At 36.6% G+C, this 15,980-nt stretch overlaps 2 protein-coding genes across 2 annotated transcripts; both read right to left on the bottom strand.

The window, feature by feature from the left end:
• Positions 1–1,288: 1,288 nt before the first annotated feature.
• Positions 1,289–2,209, bottom strand: LOC140157775 (uncharacterized). Its single transcript, XM_072181024.1, has one exon. The coding sequence runs from the start codon at positions 2,207–2,209 to the stop codon at positions 1,289–1,291; it is 921 nt and encodes a 306-aa protein (XP_072037125.1).
• Positions 2,210–2,299: 90 nt separating this feature from the next.
• LOC140157774 (uncharacterized) lies at positions 2,300–3,873 on the bottom strand. Its single transcript, XM_072181023.1, has 2 exons — positions 3,534–3,873; positions 2,300–3,378 (listed from the first exon to the last, which is right to left on the bottom strand). Exons 1-2 carry the CDS (start codon positions 3,871–3,873, stop codon positions 2,300–2,302), a joined length of 1,419 nt encoding a protein of 472 aa, XP_072037124.1.
• Between the last annotated feature and the right edge of the window lie 12,107 nt (positions 3,874–15,980).

Raw genomic sequence — 15,980 nt, 5'->3', positions numbered from 1 at the left:
TTTTATAGTTGACAAAACAAAAAGTATGTTTAATATATCAATTATTCCATTAACAGCAATTTCCTAAGTTTCCATCCATAAATAATCACAGAGTATCATCTGTTTACAAAATAAGTGTTTATTTTCAGATTTCCAATTAACCATTATCAGTAGGGTGCCAAATCCAGACCTTGCTAATAGTTATAGTCAGAAACAGGTATTTGTCCTGTAGTCCCTGGCAACCCAGTCTGCTTGTGGCTCACTCGCAAACATACACGACATAAACCGGCTGTGAAGGAGCCTAATGCACGTAAACAACTTCCTTATAGATGAGGTGACCTATGATGTCACATGTTTACATTCAGACCGCCCTCTGTTGTTTCAAAGCAGGCAAAATAACACAGAAGTGTCTATGACAGACCACATAAATCTCTTTAAAACTCAACTTCTAAAAACCTTTGAAGTTTTGTGTGATATTATGTATATAGCTTGATGCATTTATAAACAAGATTGATACCATTTTTTGTATTATTTGCTTTGAAACCAAAGTTAATGAATAAAAATCAACTTCTTCCATGTAAACTATAGTGTTTTGTGCCTGACAGTTTTGATCACAGACCAACAGAGGGCGTATCAAATGTAAACACATGTCACCTCATCTATAACATGTAGAATAAAATCCGATTTTGAGTATAATAAAGAAAGTCATGCATATGCAAAATGAAGCAATTACCTATTGCTAACTTGGTAAAATGCATACTCGTAGCCCAATCTTGTACATCATAGCACCCAGTTTTGGTTTGTGGTTTCGAAATGTTGCAATTAAACATTAGTTCTTTCAAATATGAAACGCTAAAACCCAAATCTGAATAATAATAATAATAATAATAAAAAACCCGCTTATATAGCGCTTTCAGTCCAAAGACCTCAAAGCGCTTTACAAAACAACAACAAAATGTAAAACATCTACAGATCTCCAAGCAGCAGCAGAAACACAACGAGCAACCGGAGAGCTGGTTGATGGAGATCTGTAGACGACAACAAAATATCTTAAACTACAACAAAATATAGCACCAACATAATTAAGCATAGGCATCAAATTGCACAAAATAGGTACTACAAAAGTCTACAAACCTCCAAAGAATACATAAACGAGAGCCCAAAACCAAAAAGGCAGGTTCATGGAGATCTGTAGACAGCAATAAATACCAACTATATATCTTAAACTACAGCATATTATAAAACAACATTCAAGCAAAACATCATAAGTCCCAAACGAGAAAGTCAGAAACACACGAACAAAAGATGATTAGATTTTCCAGCCGTGAATATTGAGTTTGAAGAGATGAGTTTTGAGGACACGTTTGAATGAGTCAAGAGAGTTAGATTTCTTGATATGGTCGGGAAGATTGTTCCACAGTGAAGGAGCAGCGTGGCAGAATGCTCTTGAGCCATATGATACCGTAGACCAGTTCTTAGTTGGTGGTTGCAGAAGATTCTGCGTACTTGATCTGAGTCCACGGTGACCAGGAGAGTAAGTTGTTAGAAGCTCAGTGAGATAAGCAGGTGCCAGACCGTTCAGCGCTTTAAATGTCAACAGCAGTATCTTGAAGATGACGCGCTTCTTAACTGTCAGCCAGTGCAAATCGTCAAGAACAAGTGATATACTATCATATTTTCTGACCTTGGCAACGAGTCTGGCAGCTGTGTTTTGTACCCGCTGCAATTTCATTATTTGCGAGTCAGGAAGGCCGTAGAGCAACGAATTGCAACTGTCCAAACGAGACGTAATAAACGCGTGAACGAGACGCTCGGTGGTATGTTGGTCAAGGCATGGACGGATCTGACCAATCTTCCTGATGGCGATGGTAGCAGATCTACAGATGTTGTTCACGTGGGTGCACATAGACAGGTGACCGTCCATAACAACACCGAGGTTGCGGGCAATGTCAGAAATCTCGACCGACGTAGCACCAACAGTTAGAGGAGGCATTGCAGGAATCTTAGCAAAACGCGACCTGATATGAATGACTTCGGTTTTGCTATCGTTCATCATCAGTTTATTAGCGACAGCCCATTGCTTAACATCACAGATACACTCCTCTAGAAGCGGCAGGGTATGTGATCTATCAGATGGCTTGAGAGACAAGAATAGTTGAGTGTCGTCGGCGTATATCATTGAGTGTATTCCGTGAGCAGAGATGATGTCCTCAAGGGGTGCCGTGTACATAATGAAAGATAGCGGTCCCACCACTGAGCCTTGGGGAACGCCAAATTCCAACGGTTGTGATACGGAAACACTGTCACCAATGACAATTTGCTAACTGCGATTGTCCATGTACGAAGTAAACCAGTCAAGTGCTTTATCTTCAATTCCATAGCGAGAGTTAAGGCGATTCAAGAAAATGCGATGGTCGATCGTGTCGAAGGCGCTGGAGAGATCTAACAACACGAGAACTGCCTCCTTCTGACTATCCACAGCTGAAAGAAGGTCATTTTGAACCCGCAATAGCGCTGATTCCGTGCTATGGCAGCTGCGGTAAGCAGACTGGACATGCGCATAAAGATTGTTTGCAGAAAGATAGTCTTGGATCTGAGAAGCAGCAATTCTTTCTTCGAGTTTGGACAAGAAGCTGAGGTTGGATATGGGCCGATAGTTTTTTAAAACTTCGCGATCCATTTTTGGCTTCTTTAAGGATGGTACAACACGAGCACGTTTGAACGATGTAGGGAATCGTCCATAGGAGAACGATCTTTTGACTAACTTCGGGATGATAGGAGTAAGTTCGTCAAGGAGTTCTTCTTTCAAGAGCCAAGTAGGAACCGGATCTAATGGACATGATTTGGTTGGCGACTTCTGAATAAACTTTCGCACATCCTCATCTGTTACCTGGCTAAACTCGCTGAAATGACTCTGGCAGGATTCAAATGGATGGCTAATACTGTTCTCATTATCTTTATCCTGATCAAGTTCTTGTCTGATGTCGCGAATCTTGGAAGCAAAGTAGTCGGCAAAGTTATCAGCAAGGTCTTTTTCGGAGTCACTAGATGGAAGAATCTGTTCGCGTTTTCCAACACAAATATTATCAATGACTTTGAAAAGCTGACGGTCATTGGTATTGTCAACTTGCGATTTATGGTAGGTAGTTTTGGCATCGTAGAGCAGCTTATGATATTCCTTGCATTGTTCTTGGAATATTTGTCTGTGGCATTCTAAACCCGATTTTTTCCAGGCTCTCTCACATTGACGTTTCTTCTGCTTGGCAGCTTGAAGAGAAGGAGTAAACCAAGGTGCGTTTGGGCGAAGAGTGATTTCACGCCTTACTTCAGGAGCATGTTTGTCAACAAGATCACGCAGTGTGGTGTCATATTGTTCAGCAAGATAGTCAGGATCATTTTCTTTGTCAGAGAACAAAGAAGATTCACGCAGCTCAGCTCTAAACCGATCGAAGTCAACTTCACGGTATAGTTACGCACTTTAAAGACATGCTTTGAAGTTAATGGTCGAGTGATGTCCAAATTGCAAGAAACAGCATAATGGTCAGATGGCAGGCCCTTGTGAACAACCACATTAGATACAACGTTATCAGATCCACACGAGATCACAAGATCTAATATGTGACCTCCGATATGCGTGGGTTCCTTGACGTGTTGGACAAGATCAGCAGAGGCTAGCAAATCTCGAAATCCTTCAGCTTCGCGATCAGTCAAGTCATCCATGTGGAAGTTAAAATCACCTATGAAGGTAACAGGCGTCTTTCCAGTAGAATTCATCTCAAGAAGGGTGGAGAATTCTGAGAAGAATGTCGAAGCAGTAGCTTTGTTCTTTTTGGATTTGTGTGGTCTATAGATTGTGACAAGTCTAACTGATTTCATGCCAGAAGAGACGGACATGTCCATATACTGGAAGGATTGAAACTGTTGAATGTCATGTTGGGAAACTGAAAAGCCCTTCCGTAGAAGGACACAGACACCGCCTCCAGTACGCCCAACTCTTGGACTGTGGATCAAATCAAAGTCAGGGAGGGTGTTTTTTAGATCGGCAATTTTCTTATTATCGCGTTCATCTCCCCTGAGCCAAGATTCAGTTATTGTCAATATGTCGATTTTATTACCAATGACAAAATCACAAATAGAGCCAATTTTCTTACTCATCGAGCGGGCATTCCAAGTAGCAAGATTGCATTCGAAAGATTTGTATGGTGTCTGTCTATTTACGTTGACGAGGTTCTTGTTTATAAGTTTATTTTTGTACATTAAACTTTTCATTGAGACAGAAAGTGGTTTATATGGTTGAAAATCACTTTCACTTGATCGGGCAGTGACGCGAACAGGGATTTGGCGCTGTTTATTTCGCCCCGCGCGACAACCCCGTTGTGTTTTTCTCGCAATGTTCAATGCGCATAAGTTCTTCCATGTTGATCGATCAAGTTGATATTGATTGTTTATCACACCTTGACGTATCGTAGATAAGGTAGCTCTTGCGTACATAAGTGGATTCATGATCGAAGCGACGAAAACACAAGTTTTGTGTATTGAAACAGTAATACAATAGCAAATACATAGAAATCAGTACAGTAGCTTACAGTGGCGATGGTTCATCGAAAACGAAAAACACAGTTCAAGTCCATATATCTGATCGGAGCGTGCAGATTTGCAATTTTCCAGACGCAGACAGGTCCTGATACAGTTACAAAAGCGTATACAAGCTTAATTAGATGAATCAATCACAAAAATAGGATAAAATCTCTGAAAATCAAGAGACACGATCTGAATTCGGTACGCAGCCAAGCAAGGGCGCCACCTTAACAACCAATCATATATTTAGAATAGCAAACTTTCCATGATAGAGATTGGACCCAAGACAAAGTACACCCAAATTAAGTATCAATTCAGAATTATCCCATCATGGTGGAAAAACGATCTCAGCAAGAAATGCTCTATCCCAGAATAAATACAACGGGTAACCCGTCAATTTGGGGGGCACCAATGTATTTTCTTTGCCACGTTTGCAGGCCAGACTGTGTATAACATCACGTGATTAACAAGTTATGCCAATGAACCTATGATTCCTATTCTATTCGAGCTTATTCGCTCATGCAGAAAACTATAAAGAGTCTAACAAAATATCAGTTTGCTCACAAACATACATGCTACACGAATAGAGATGGCAAAGGTAGTACTAGTTCTCGCTCTATTGATTGTTGCTGTGGCATCATTTGCGCACTGCGCAAACTTAGATCATGCTGCGCCTCTACAAAATCTAAGAATACGGCGTAACACTAGTACCGACGATACGCCTCGACGCGACGGCGGCAGGGGCCCAGCCCGGCCCAGGCGGAAGCGGCGGCAAGGTCAGGCAACGTCGCGTCGACAGCCTCCTCATGGGATCAAGGATATGGTACCACATGGCATCATGGGACCACATGGCATCAATGAATAGGTAAGAAATCTAAAAGCATGTTAAATCGGTTTATACAGAGCATAATAGCCCCGGGGCACTATGTCGAAGCCCCGGTGTCGACGGGTTCAAAAGTCTACAATGTTGAATATGAATAGGTCCGCTGCTGTTGTCCGCGACGATGTAAATGTTGAAAGTCCACTATGTCGAACTTGATATGAAATAGGCCTTATTCATAAAAACTAAATTATCATTTGTCATAATATTATTAAAGCTTTATAAGTACCGAGAGCTTTCTAAGTGCCATCACTTGTTGAGATGTAAAGATTATCAATATTGATATGGTGACATATTATCTTGTCACTCGGGCGTATTAGGAAGTTTTCGATTTCCATAACGGGTGGTTGACCGTGGTTCTGCGACGGTAAAGCATCAAATGTTTTTGCATGTAACAAAATCGCAATTTTGTTACCTGAATTCTATATAAAAATGTTCTGCAGAAAAATAAACGAACTGGGGCATGGGGATAGGGCCTATAGCGGTAATTATTTGAATGTCACTGCAATCTATTGAAGCTTATTGACAAAATTAATAACATGTCAATTCCTGGATGAACAGAAGTTATAAACAATTTTTAACCGTGTCAATGGGTACCGTGGGTACTATCGGGCTAGGTTTAATGATGTTTTCCTTTGTATGTTTTCATGACTCAATAAATCGTGTAGGCCTATTTATTTTCATCATAACCATCCAATGAGCCGTGATATTTATTTGTTCAAAGGTTTCCATGGGTACGTAATGCAGTCATTCTGCACACCAAACATGATTCGACCTTTGCAGTACTTAAACCTCAAATTACTCCAGCAAACTCAATCGATAAAGTATAGCCCATCCTCCATATGGAATGGTGGACTGTACTTATGCCCAATGCAAATATGGCACATATATGGGAGTTGTTTTTTCTGTTATTTGTCACTTACATATCAGGGAGGTAGGACATTTCTCTTGATGTGGATGTCACAGAGCACTCAAACCTTGAGTGTTTTACTCAAAACATTTTATATTTCAAGAAAAATATAAAAAAATTCGATTTTATGAACATCATTATTCCTTGAAGGGGCACACCACTAAATCAATGCGCCATTTGTGTAACCCTAATGAGTTCCGGTAAAAAACAGAAACTTTTTGAGGTATTTTGGGCTGGTCTGTAGACTTATTAATCAGAAAGAGTGGCGAATTTTAGCTTAAATAAAAGTGTAAAGCCTATACATAAATTTGAGTCGCCAAAAAAGTCGCATTTTATAATTATTGAGAAAATAGGTCCGCGAATTAAAAATGGCAGAATCGGGTTTGCAGTCTTGAGAGCATGTCAAAAACAGGGAGGGCGCTGTTCGCGGCCTCCTAGCGGGAAAACGAGATGGAAGAACCCCATACATTGAAACATATGTTAAACTTTCATCGATTTGCAATCGACTGGTCATCATAAAATATTTTAAAACGAGCCCAAAAGGCCTCAAAATGAGCAAAGAAAACCGGTGTTTTTACACGCGTTTCAATGGGAAGATTATTTAGTGGTGTGCGCCCTTCGAAGGGCCTAGGCGTAAAATCGTGCTCTTGAGAGATTCAGCCAAAATTGAAGTTGGCTTTCGATTAAATTGCGGTTTTTGATTTATATAGATAGTTTTTATGTTAGTGAATATATTTAATGCGTTTTAGATGCAAGTCGCGCTGAGTATATTCCCACAGAGGCCTTCAAAGTTAAAGAAACTGACAAAAATTGTGAGAAAACTAATATTTCTCAGATTTGAAGCAAAATTGTCTTAAGGTGACAAATCGGCACAAGTCTTTAAACCTCTCAAATCTTAATTATTTTATAGGGGGGGGGGGGGTGATTGTTGTAAAATCATTAATATAAAGACCTTTGCCATTATGAAACCTAATTTCTTTTCATTTTAAAACGGTTTTTAGCAGATAAACGGTCTAAAACTATATGTTGAGAATTGGTATTTAATGCAAATCTAGGGAAATAAGCACAAAATGGTCAAAATGTTGAAAATGTGCACATTTTTGGCATGCACCATGTATCTTTGATAGGACATTTCTCTTGATGTGGATGTCACAGAGCACTCAAACCTTGAGTGTTTTACTCAAAACATTTTATATTTCAAGAAAAATATAAAAAAATTCGCTTTTATGAACATCATTATTCCTTGAAGGGGGCACACCACTAAATCAATGCGCCATTTGTGTAACCCTAATGAGTTCCGGTAAAAAACAGAAACTTTTTGAGGTATTTTGGGCTGGTCTGTAGACTTATTAATCAGAAAGAGTGGCGAATTTTAGCTTAAATAAAAGTGTAAAGCCTATACATAAATTTGAGTCGCCAAAAAGTCGCATTTTATAATTATTGAGAAAATAGGTCCGCGAATTAAAAAATGGCAGAATCGGGTTTGCAGTCTTGAGAGCATGTCAAAAACAGGGAGGGCGCTGTTCGCGGCCTCCTAGCGGGAAAAACGAGATGGAAGAACCCCATACATTGAAACATATGTTAAACTTTCATCGATTTGCAATCGACTGGTCATCATAAAATATTTTAAAACGAGCCCAAAAGGCCTCAAAATGAGCAAAGAAAACCGGTGTTTTTACACGCGTTTCAATGGGAAGATTATTTAGTGGTGTGCGCCCTTCGAAGGGCCTAGGCGTAAAATCGTGCTCTTGAGAGATTCAGCCAAAATTGAAGTTGGCTTTCGATTAAATTGCGGTTTTTGATTTATATAGATAGTTTTTATGTTAGTGAATATATTTAATGCGTTTTAGATGCAAGTCGCGCTGAGTTTATTCTCTCAGAGGCCTTCAAAGTTAAAGAAACTGTCAAAAATTGTGAGAAAACTAATATTTCTCAGATTTGAAGCAAAATTGTCTTAAGGTGACAAATCGGCACAAGTCTTTAAACCTCTCAAATCTTAATTATTTTATAGGGGGGGGGTGATTGTTGTAAAATCATTAATATATAGACCTTTGCCATTATGAAACCTAATTTCTTTTCATTTTAAAACGGTTTTTAGCAGATAAACGGTCTAAAACTATATGTTGAGAATTGGTATTTAATGCAAATCTAGGGAAATAAGCACAAAATGGTCAAAATGTTGAAAATGTGCACATTTTGGCATGCACCATGTATCTTTGATAGGACATTTCTCTTGATGTGGATGTCACAGAGCACTCAAACCTTGAGTGTTTTACTCAAAACATTTTATATTTCAAGAAAAATATAAAAAATTCGATTTTATGAACATCATTATTCCTTCGAAGGGCCTAGGCGTAAAATCGTGCTCTTGAGAGATTCAGCCAAAATTGAAGTTGGCTTTCGATTAAATTGCGGTTTTTTGATTTATATAGATAGTTTTTATGTTAGTGAATATATTTAATGCGTTTTAGATGCAAGTCGCGCTGAGTTTATTCTCTCAGAGGCCTTCAAAGTTAAAGAAACTGTCAAAAATTGTGAGAAAACTAATATTTCTCAGATTTGAAGCAAAATTGTCTTAAGGTGACAAATCGGCACAAGTCTTTAAACCTCTCAAATCTTAATTATTTTATAGGGGGGGGGGTGATTGTTGTTAAATCATTAATATATAGACCTTTGCCATTATGAAACCTAATTTCTTTTCATTTTAAAACGGTTTTTAGCAGATAAACGGTCTAAAACTATATGTTGAGAATTGGTATTTAATGCAAATCTAGGTAAATAAGCACAAATGGTCAAATTGTTGAAAATGTGCACATTTTTGGCATGCACCATGTATCTTTGATAGGACATTTCTCTTGATGTGGATGTCACAGAGCACTCAAACCTTGAGTGTTTTACTCAAAACATTTTATATTTCAAGAAAAATATAAAAAAATTCAATTTTATGAACATCATTATTCCTTGAAGGGGGCACACCACTAAATCAATGCGCCATTTGTGTAACCCTAATGAGTTCCGGTGAAAAAACAGAAACTTTTTGAGGTATTTTGGGCTGGTCTGTAGACTTATTAATCAGAAAGAGTGGCGAATTTTAGCTTAAATAAAAGTGTAAAGCCTATACATAAATTTGAGTCGCCAAAAAAGTCGCATTTTTATAATTATTGAGAAAATAGGTCCGCGAATTAAAAAATGGCAGAATCGGGTTTGCAGTCTTGAGAGCATGTCAAAAACAGGGAGGGCGCTGTTCGCGGCCTCCTAGCGGGAAAACGAGATGGAAGAACCCCCATACATTGAAACATATGTTAAACTTTCATCGATTTGCAATCGACTGGTCATCATAAAATATTTTAAAACGAGCCCAAAAGGCCTCAAAATGAGCAAAGAAAACCGGTGTTTTTACACGCGTTTCAATGGGAAGATTATTTAGTGGTGTGCGCCCTTCGAAGGGCCTAGGCGTAAAATCGTGCTCTTGAGAGATTCAGCCAAAATTGAAGTTGGCTTTCGATTAAATTGCGGTTTTTGATTTATATAGATAGTTTTTATGTTAGTGAATATATTTAATGCGTTTTAGATGCAAGTCGCGCTGAGTTTATTCTCTCAGAGGCCTTCAAAGTTAAAGAAACTGACAAAAATTGTGAGAAAACTAATATTTCTCAGATTTGAAGCAAAATTGTCTTAAGGTGACAAATCGGCACAAGTCTTTAAACCTCTCAAATCTTAATTATTTTATAGGGGGGGGGCTGATTGTTGTAAAATCATTAATATATAGACCTTTGCCATTATGAAACCTAATTTCTTTTCATTTTAAAGCGATTTTAGCAGATAAACGGTCTAAAACTATATATGTTGAGAATTGGTATTTAATGCAAATCTAGGGAAATAAGCACAAAATGGTCAAAATGTTGAAAATGTGCACATTTTTGGCATGCACCATGTATCTTTGATAGGACATTTCTCTTGATGTGGATGTCACAGAGCACTCAAACCTTGAGTGTTTTACTCAAAACATTTTATATTTCAAGAAAAATATAAAAAAATTCGATTTTATGAACATCATTATTCCTTCGAAGGGCCTAGGCGTAAAATCGTGCTCTTGAGAGATTCAGCCAAAATTGAAGTTGGCTTTCGATTAAATTGCGGTTTTTGATTTATATAGATAGTTTTTATGTTAGTGAATATATTTAATGCGTTTTAGATGCAAGTCGCGCTGAGTTTATTCTCTCAGAGGCCTTCAAAGTTAAAGAAACTGTCAAAAATTGTGAGAAAACTAATATTTCTCAGATTTGAAGCAAAATTGTCTTAAGGTGACAAATCGGCACAAGTCTTTAAACCTCTCAAATCTTAATTATTTTATAGGGGGGTGATTGTTGTAAAATCATTAATATATAGACCTTTGCCATTATGAAACCTAATTTCTTTTCATTTTAAAACGGTTTTTAGCAGATAAACGGTCTAAAACTATATGTTGAGAATTGGTATTTAATGCAAATCTAGGGAAATAAGCACAAAATGGTCAAAATGTTGAAAATGTGCACATTTTTGGCATGCACCATGTATCTTTGATAGGACATTTCTCTTGATGTGGATGTCACAGAGCACTCAAACCTTGAGTGTTTTACTCAAAACATTTTATATTTCAAGAAAATATAAAAAATTCGATTTTATGAACATCATTATTCCTTGAAGGGCCTAGGCGTAAAATCGTGCTCTTGAGAGATTCAGCCAAAATTGAAGTTGGCTTTCGATTAAATTGCGGTTTTTGATTTATATAGATAGTTTTTATGTTAGTGAATATATTTAATGCGTTTTAGATGCAAGTCGCGCTGAGTTTATTCTCTCAGAGGCCTTCAAAGTTAAAGAAACTGTCAAAAATTGTGAGAAAACTAATATTTCTCAGATTTGAAGCAAAATTGTCTTAAGGTGACAAATCGGCACAAGTCTTTAAACCTCTCAAATCTTAATTATTTTATAGGGGGGTGATTGTTGTAAAATCATTAATATATAGACCTTTGCCATTATGAAAGCTAATTTCTTTTCATTTTAAAACGGTTTTTAGCAGATAAACGGTCTAAAACTATATGTTGAGAATTGGTATTTAAATGCAAATCTAGGGAAATAAGCACAAAATGGTCAAAATGTTGAAAATGTGCACATTTTTTTTTTTTTTTTGTATCTTTGATAGGACATTTCTCTTGATGTGGATGTCACAGAGCACTCAAACCTTGAGTGTTTTACTCAAAACATTTTATATTTCAAGAAAAATATAAAAAATTCGATTTTATGAACATCATTATTCCTTGAAGGGGCACACCACTAAATCAATGCGCCATTTGTGTAACCCTAATGAGTTCCGGTAAAAACAGAAACTTTTTGAGGTATTTTGGGCTGGTCTGTAGACTTATTAATCAGAAAGAGTGGCGAATTTTAGCTTAAATAAAAGTGTAAAGCCTATACATAAATTTGAGTCGACAAAAAAGTCGCATTTTTATAATTATTGAGAAAATAGGTCAGAGAATTAAAAAATGGCAGAATCGGGTTTGCAGTCTTGAGAGCATGTCAAAAACAGGGAGGGCGCTGTTCGCGGCCTCCTAGCGGGAAAAAACGAGATGGAAGAACCCCATACATTGAAACATATGTTAAACTTTCATCGATTTGCAATCGACTGGTCATCATAAAATATTTTAAAACGAGCCCAAAAGGCCTCAAAATGAGCAAAGAAAACCGGTGTTTTTACACGCGTTTCAATGGGAAGATTATTTAGTGGTGTGCGCCCTTCGAAGGGCCTAGGCGTAAAATCGTGCTCTTGAGAGATTCAGCCAAAATTGAAGTTGGCTTTCGATTAAATTGCGGTTTTTGATTTATATAGATAGTTTTTATGTTAGTGAATATATTTAATGCGTTTTAGATGCAAGTCGCGCTGAGTTTATTCTCTCAGAGGCCTTCAAAGTTAAAGAAACTGTCAAAAATTGTGAGAAAACTAATATTTCTCAGATTTGAAGCAAAATTGTCTTAAGGTGACAAATCGGCACAAGTCTTTAAACCTCTCAAATCTTAATTATTTTATAGGGGGGGGGTGATTGTTGTAAAATCATTAATATATAGACCTTTGCCATTATGAAACCTAATTTCTTTTCATTTTAAAACGGTTTTTAGCAGATAAACGGTCTAAAACTATATGTTGAGAATTGGTATTTAATGCAAATCTAGGGAAATAAGCACAAAATGGTCAAAATGTTGAAAATGTGCACATTTTTGGCATGCACCATGTATCTTTGATAGGACATTTCTCTTGATGTGGATGTCACAGAGCACTCAAACCTTGAGTGTTTTACTCAAAACATTTTATATTTCAAGAAAAATATAAAAAATTCGATTTTATGAACATCATTATTCCTTCGAAGGGCCTAGGCGTAAAATCGTGCTCTTGAGAGATTCAGCCAAAATTGAAGTTGGCTTTCGATTAAATTGCGGTTTTTGATTTATATAGATAGTTTTTATGTTAGTGAATATATTTAATGCGTTTTAGATGCAAGTCGCGCTGAGTTTATTCTCTCAGAGGCCTTCAAAGTTAAAGAAACTGTCAAAAATTGTGAGAAAACTAATATTTCTCAGATTTGAAGCAAAATTGTCTTAAGGTGACAAATCGGCACAAGTCTTTAAACCTCTCAAATCTTAATTATTTTATAGGGGGGGTGATTGTTGTAAAATCATTAATATATAGACCTTTGCCATTATGAAACCTAATTTCTTTTCATTTTAAAACGGTTTTTAGCAGATAAACGGTCTAAAACTATATGTTGAGAATTGGTATTTAATGCAAATCTAGGAAATAAGCACAAAATGGTCAAAATGTTGAAAATGTGCACATTTTTGGCATGCACCATGTATCTTTGATAGGACATTTCTCTTGATGTGTATGTCACAGAGCACTCAAACCTTGAGTGTTTTACTCAAAACATTTTATATTTCAAGAAAAATATAAAAAATTCGATTTTATGAACATCATTATTCCTTGAAGGGGCACACCACTAAATCAATGCGCCATTTGTGTAACCCTAATGAGTTCCGGTAAAAACAGAAACTTTTGAGGTATTTTGGGCTGGTCTGTAGACTTATTAATCAGAAAGAGTGGCGAATTTTAGCTTAAATAAAAGTGTAAAGCCTATACATAAATTTGAGTCGCCAAAAGCGTCGCATTTTTATAATTATTGAGAAAATAGGTCCGCGAATTAAAAATGGCAGAATCGGGTTTGCAGTCTTGAGAGCATGTCAAAAACAGGGAGGGCGCTGTTCGCGGCCTCCTAGCGGGAAAAAACGAGATGGAAGAACCCCATACATTGAAACATATGTTAAACTTTCATCGATTTGCAATCGACTGGTCATCATAAAATATTTTAAAACGAGCCCAAAAGGCCTCAAAATGAGCAAAGAAAACCGGTGTTTTTACACGCGTTTCAATGGGAAGATTATTTAGTGGTGTGCGCCCTTCGAAGGGCCTAGGCGTAAAATCGTGCTCTTGAGAGATTCAGCCAAAATTGAAGTTGGCTTTCGATTAAATTGCGGTTTTTGATTTATATAGATAGTTTTTATGTTAGTGAATATATTTAATGCGTTTTAGATGCAAGTCGCGCTGAGTTTATTCTCTCAGAGGCCTTCAAAGTTAAAGAAACTGTCAAAAATTGTGAGAAAACTAATATTTCTCAGATTTGAAGCAAAATTGTCTTAAGGTGACAAATCGGCACAAGTCTTTAAACCTCTCAAATCTTAATTATTTTATAGGGGGGTGATTGTTGTAAAATCATTAATATATAGACCTTTGCCATTATGAAACCTAATTTCTTTTCATTTTAAAACGGTTTTTAGCAGATAAACGGTCTAAAACTATTTATGTTGAGAATTGGTATTTAATGCAAATCTAGGGAAATAAGCACAAAATGGTCAAAATGTTGAAAATGTGCACATTTTTGGCATGCACCATGTATCTTTGATAGGACATTTCTCTTGATGTGGATGTCACAGAGCACTCAAACCTTGAGTGTTTTACTCAAAACATTTTATATTTCAAGAAAAATATAAAAAAATTCGATTTTATGAACATCATTATTCCTTCGAAGGGCCTAGGCGTAAAATCGTGCTCTTGAGAGATTCAGCCAAAATTGAAGTTGGCTTTCGATTAAATTGCGGTTTTTGATTTATATAGATAGTTTTTATGTTAGTGAATATATTTAATGCGTTTTAGATGCAAGTCGCGCTGAGTTTATTCTCTCAGAGGCCTTCAAAGTTAAAGAAACTGTCAAAATTGTGAGAAAACTAATATTTCTCAGATTTGAAGCAAAATTGTCTTAAGGTGACAAATCGGCACAAGTCTTTAAACCTCTCAAATCTTAATTATTTTATAGGGGGGTGATTGTTGTAAAATCATTAATATATAGACCTTTGCCATTATGAAACCTAATTTCTTTTCATTTTAAAACGGTTTTTAGCAGATAAACGGTCTAAAACTATATGTTGAGAATTGGTATTTAATGCAAATCTAGGGAAATAAGCACAAAATGGTCAAAATGTTGAAAATGTGCACATTTTTGGCATGCACCATGTATCTTTGATAGGACATTTCTCTTGATGTGGATGTCACAGAGCACTCAAACCTTGAGTGTTTTACTCAAAACATTTTATATTTCAAGAAAAATACAAAAAAATTCGATTTTATGAACATCATTATTCCTTGAAGGGCCTAGGCGTAAAATCGTGCTCTTGAGAGATTCAGCCAAAATTGAAGTTGGCTTTCGATTAAATTGCGGTTTTTTGATTTATATAGATAGTTTTTATGTTAGTGAATATATTTAATGCGTTTTAGATGCAAGTCGCGCTGAGTTTATTCTCTCAGAGGCCTTCAAAGTTAAAGAAACTGTCAAAAATTGTGAGAAAACTAATATTTCTCAGATTTGAAGCAAAATTGTCTTAAGGTGACAAATCGGCACAAGTCTTTAAACCTCTCAAATCTTAATTATTTTATAGGGGGGGGGGTGATTGTTGTAAAATCATTAATATATAGACCTTTGCCATTATGAAAGCTAATTTCTTTTCATTTTAAAACGGTTTTTAACAGATAAACGGTCTAAAACTATATGTTGAGAATTGGTATTTAATGCAAATCTAGGAAATAAGCACAAAATGGTCAAAATGTTGAAAATGTGCACATTTTTGGCATGCACCATGTATCTTTGATAGGACATTTCTCTTGATGTGGATGTCACAGAGCACTCAAACCTTGAGTGTTTTACTCAAAACATTTTATATTTCAAGAAAAATATAAAAAAATTCGATTTTATGAACATCATTATTCCTTGAAGGGGCACACCACTAAATCAATGCGCCATTTGTGTAACCCTAATGAGTTCCGGTAAAAAACAGAAACTTTTTGAGGTATTTTGGGCTGGTCTGTAGACTTATTAATCAGAAAGAGTGGCGAATTTTAGCTTAAATAAAAGTGTAAAGCCTATACATAAATTTGAGTCGCCAAAAAAGTCGCATTTTTATAATTATTGAGAAAATAGGTCCGCGAATTAAAAAATGGCAGATTCGGGTTTACAGACTCGACGGCCTCCGAAAACCACTGAGGGCGCTGTTCGC

This window comes from Amphiura filiformis, chromosome 7 (assembly GCF_039555335.1).
Source record: "Amphiura filiformis chromosome 7, Afil_fr2py, whole genome shotgun sequence".
In the NCBI taxonomy this organism is placed as follows: domain Eukaryota; kingdom Metazoa; phylum Echinodermata; class Ophiuroidea; order Amphilepidida; family Amphiuridae; genus Amphiura; species Amphiura filiformis.
This window is presented reverse-complemented; position numbering and strand designations above follow the sequence as displayed.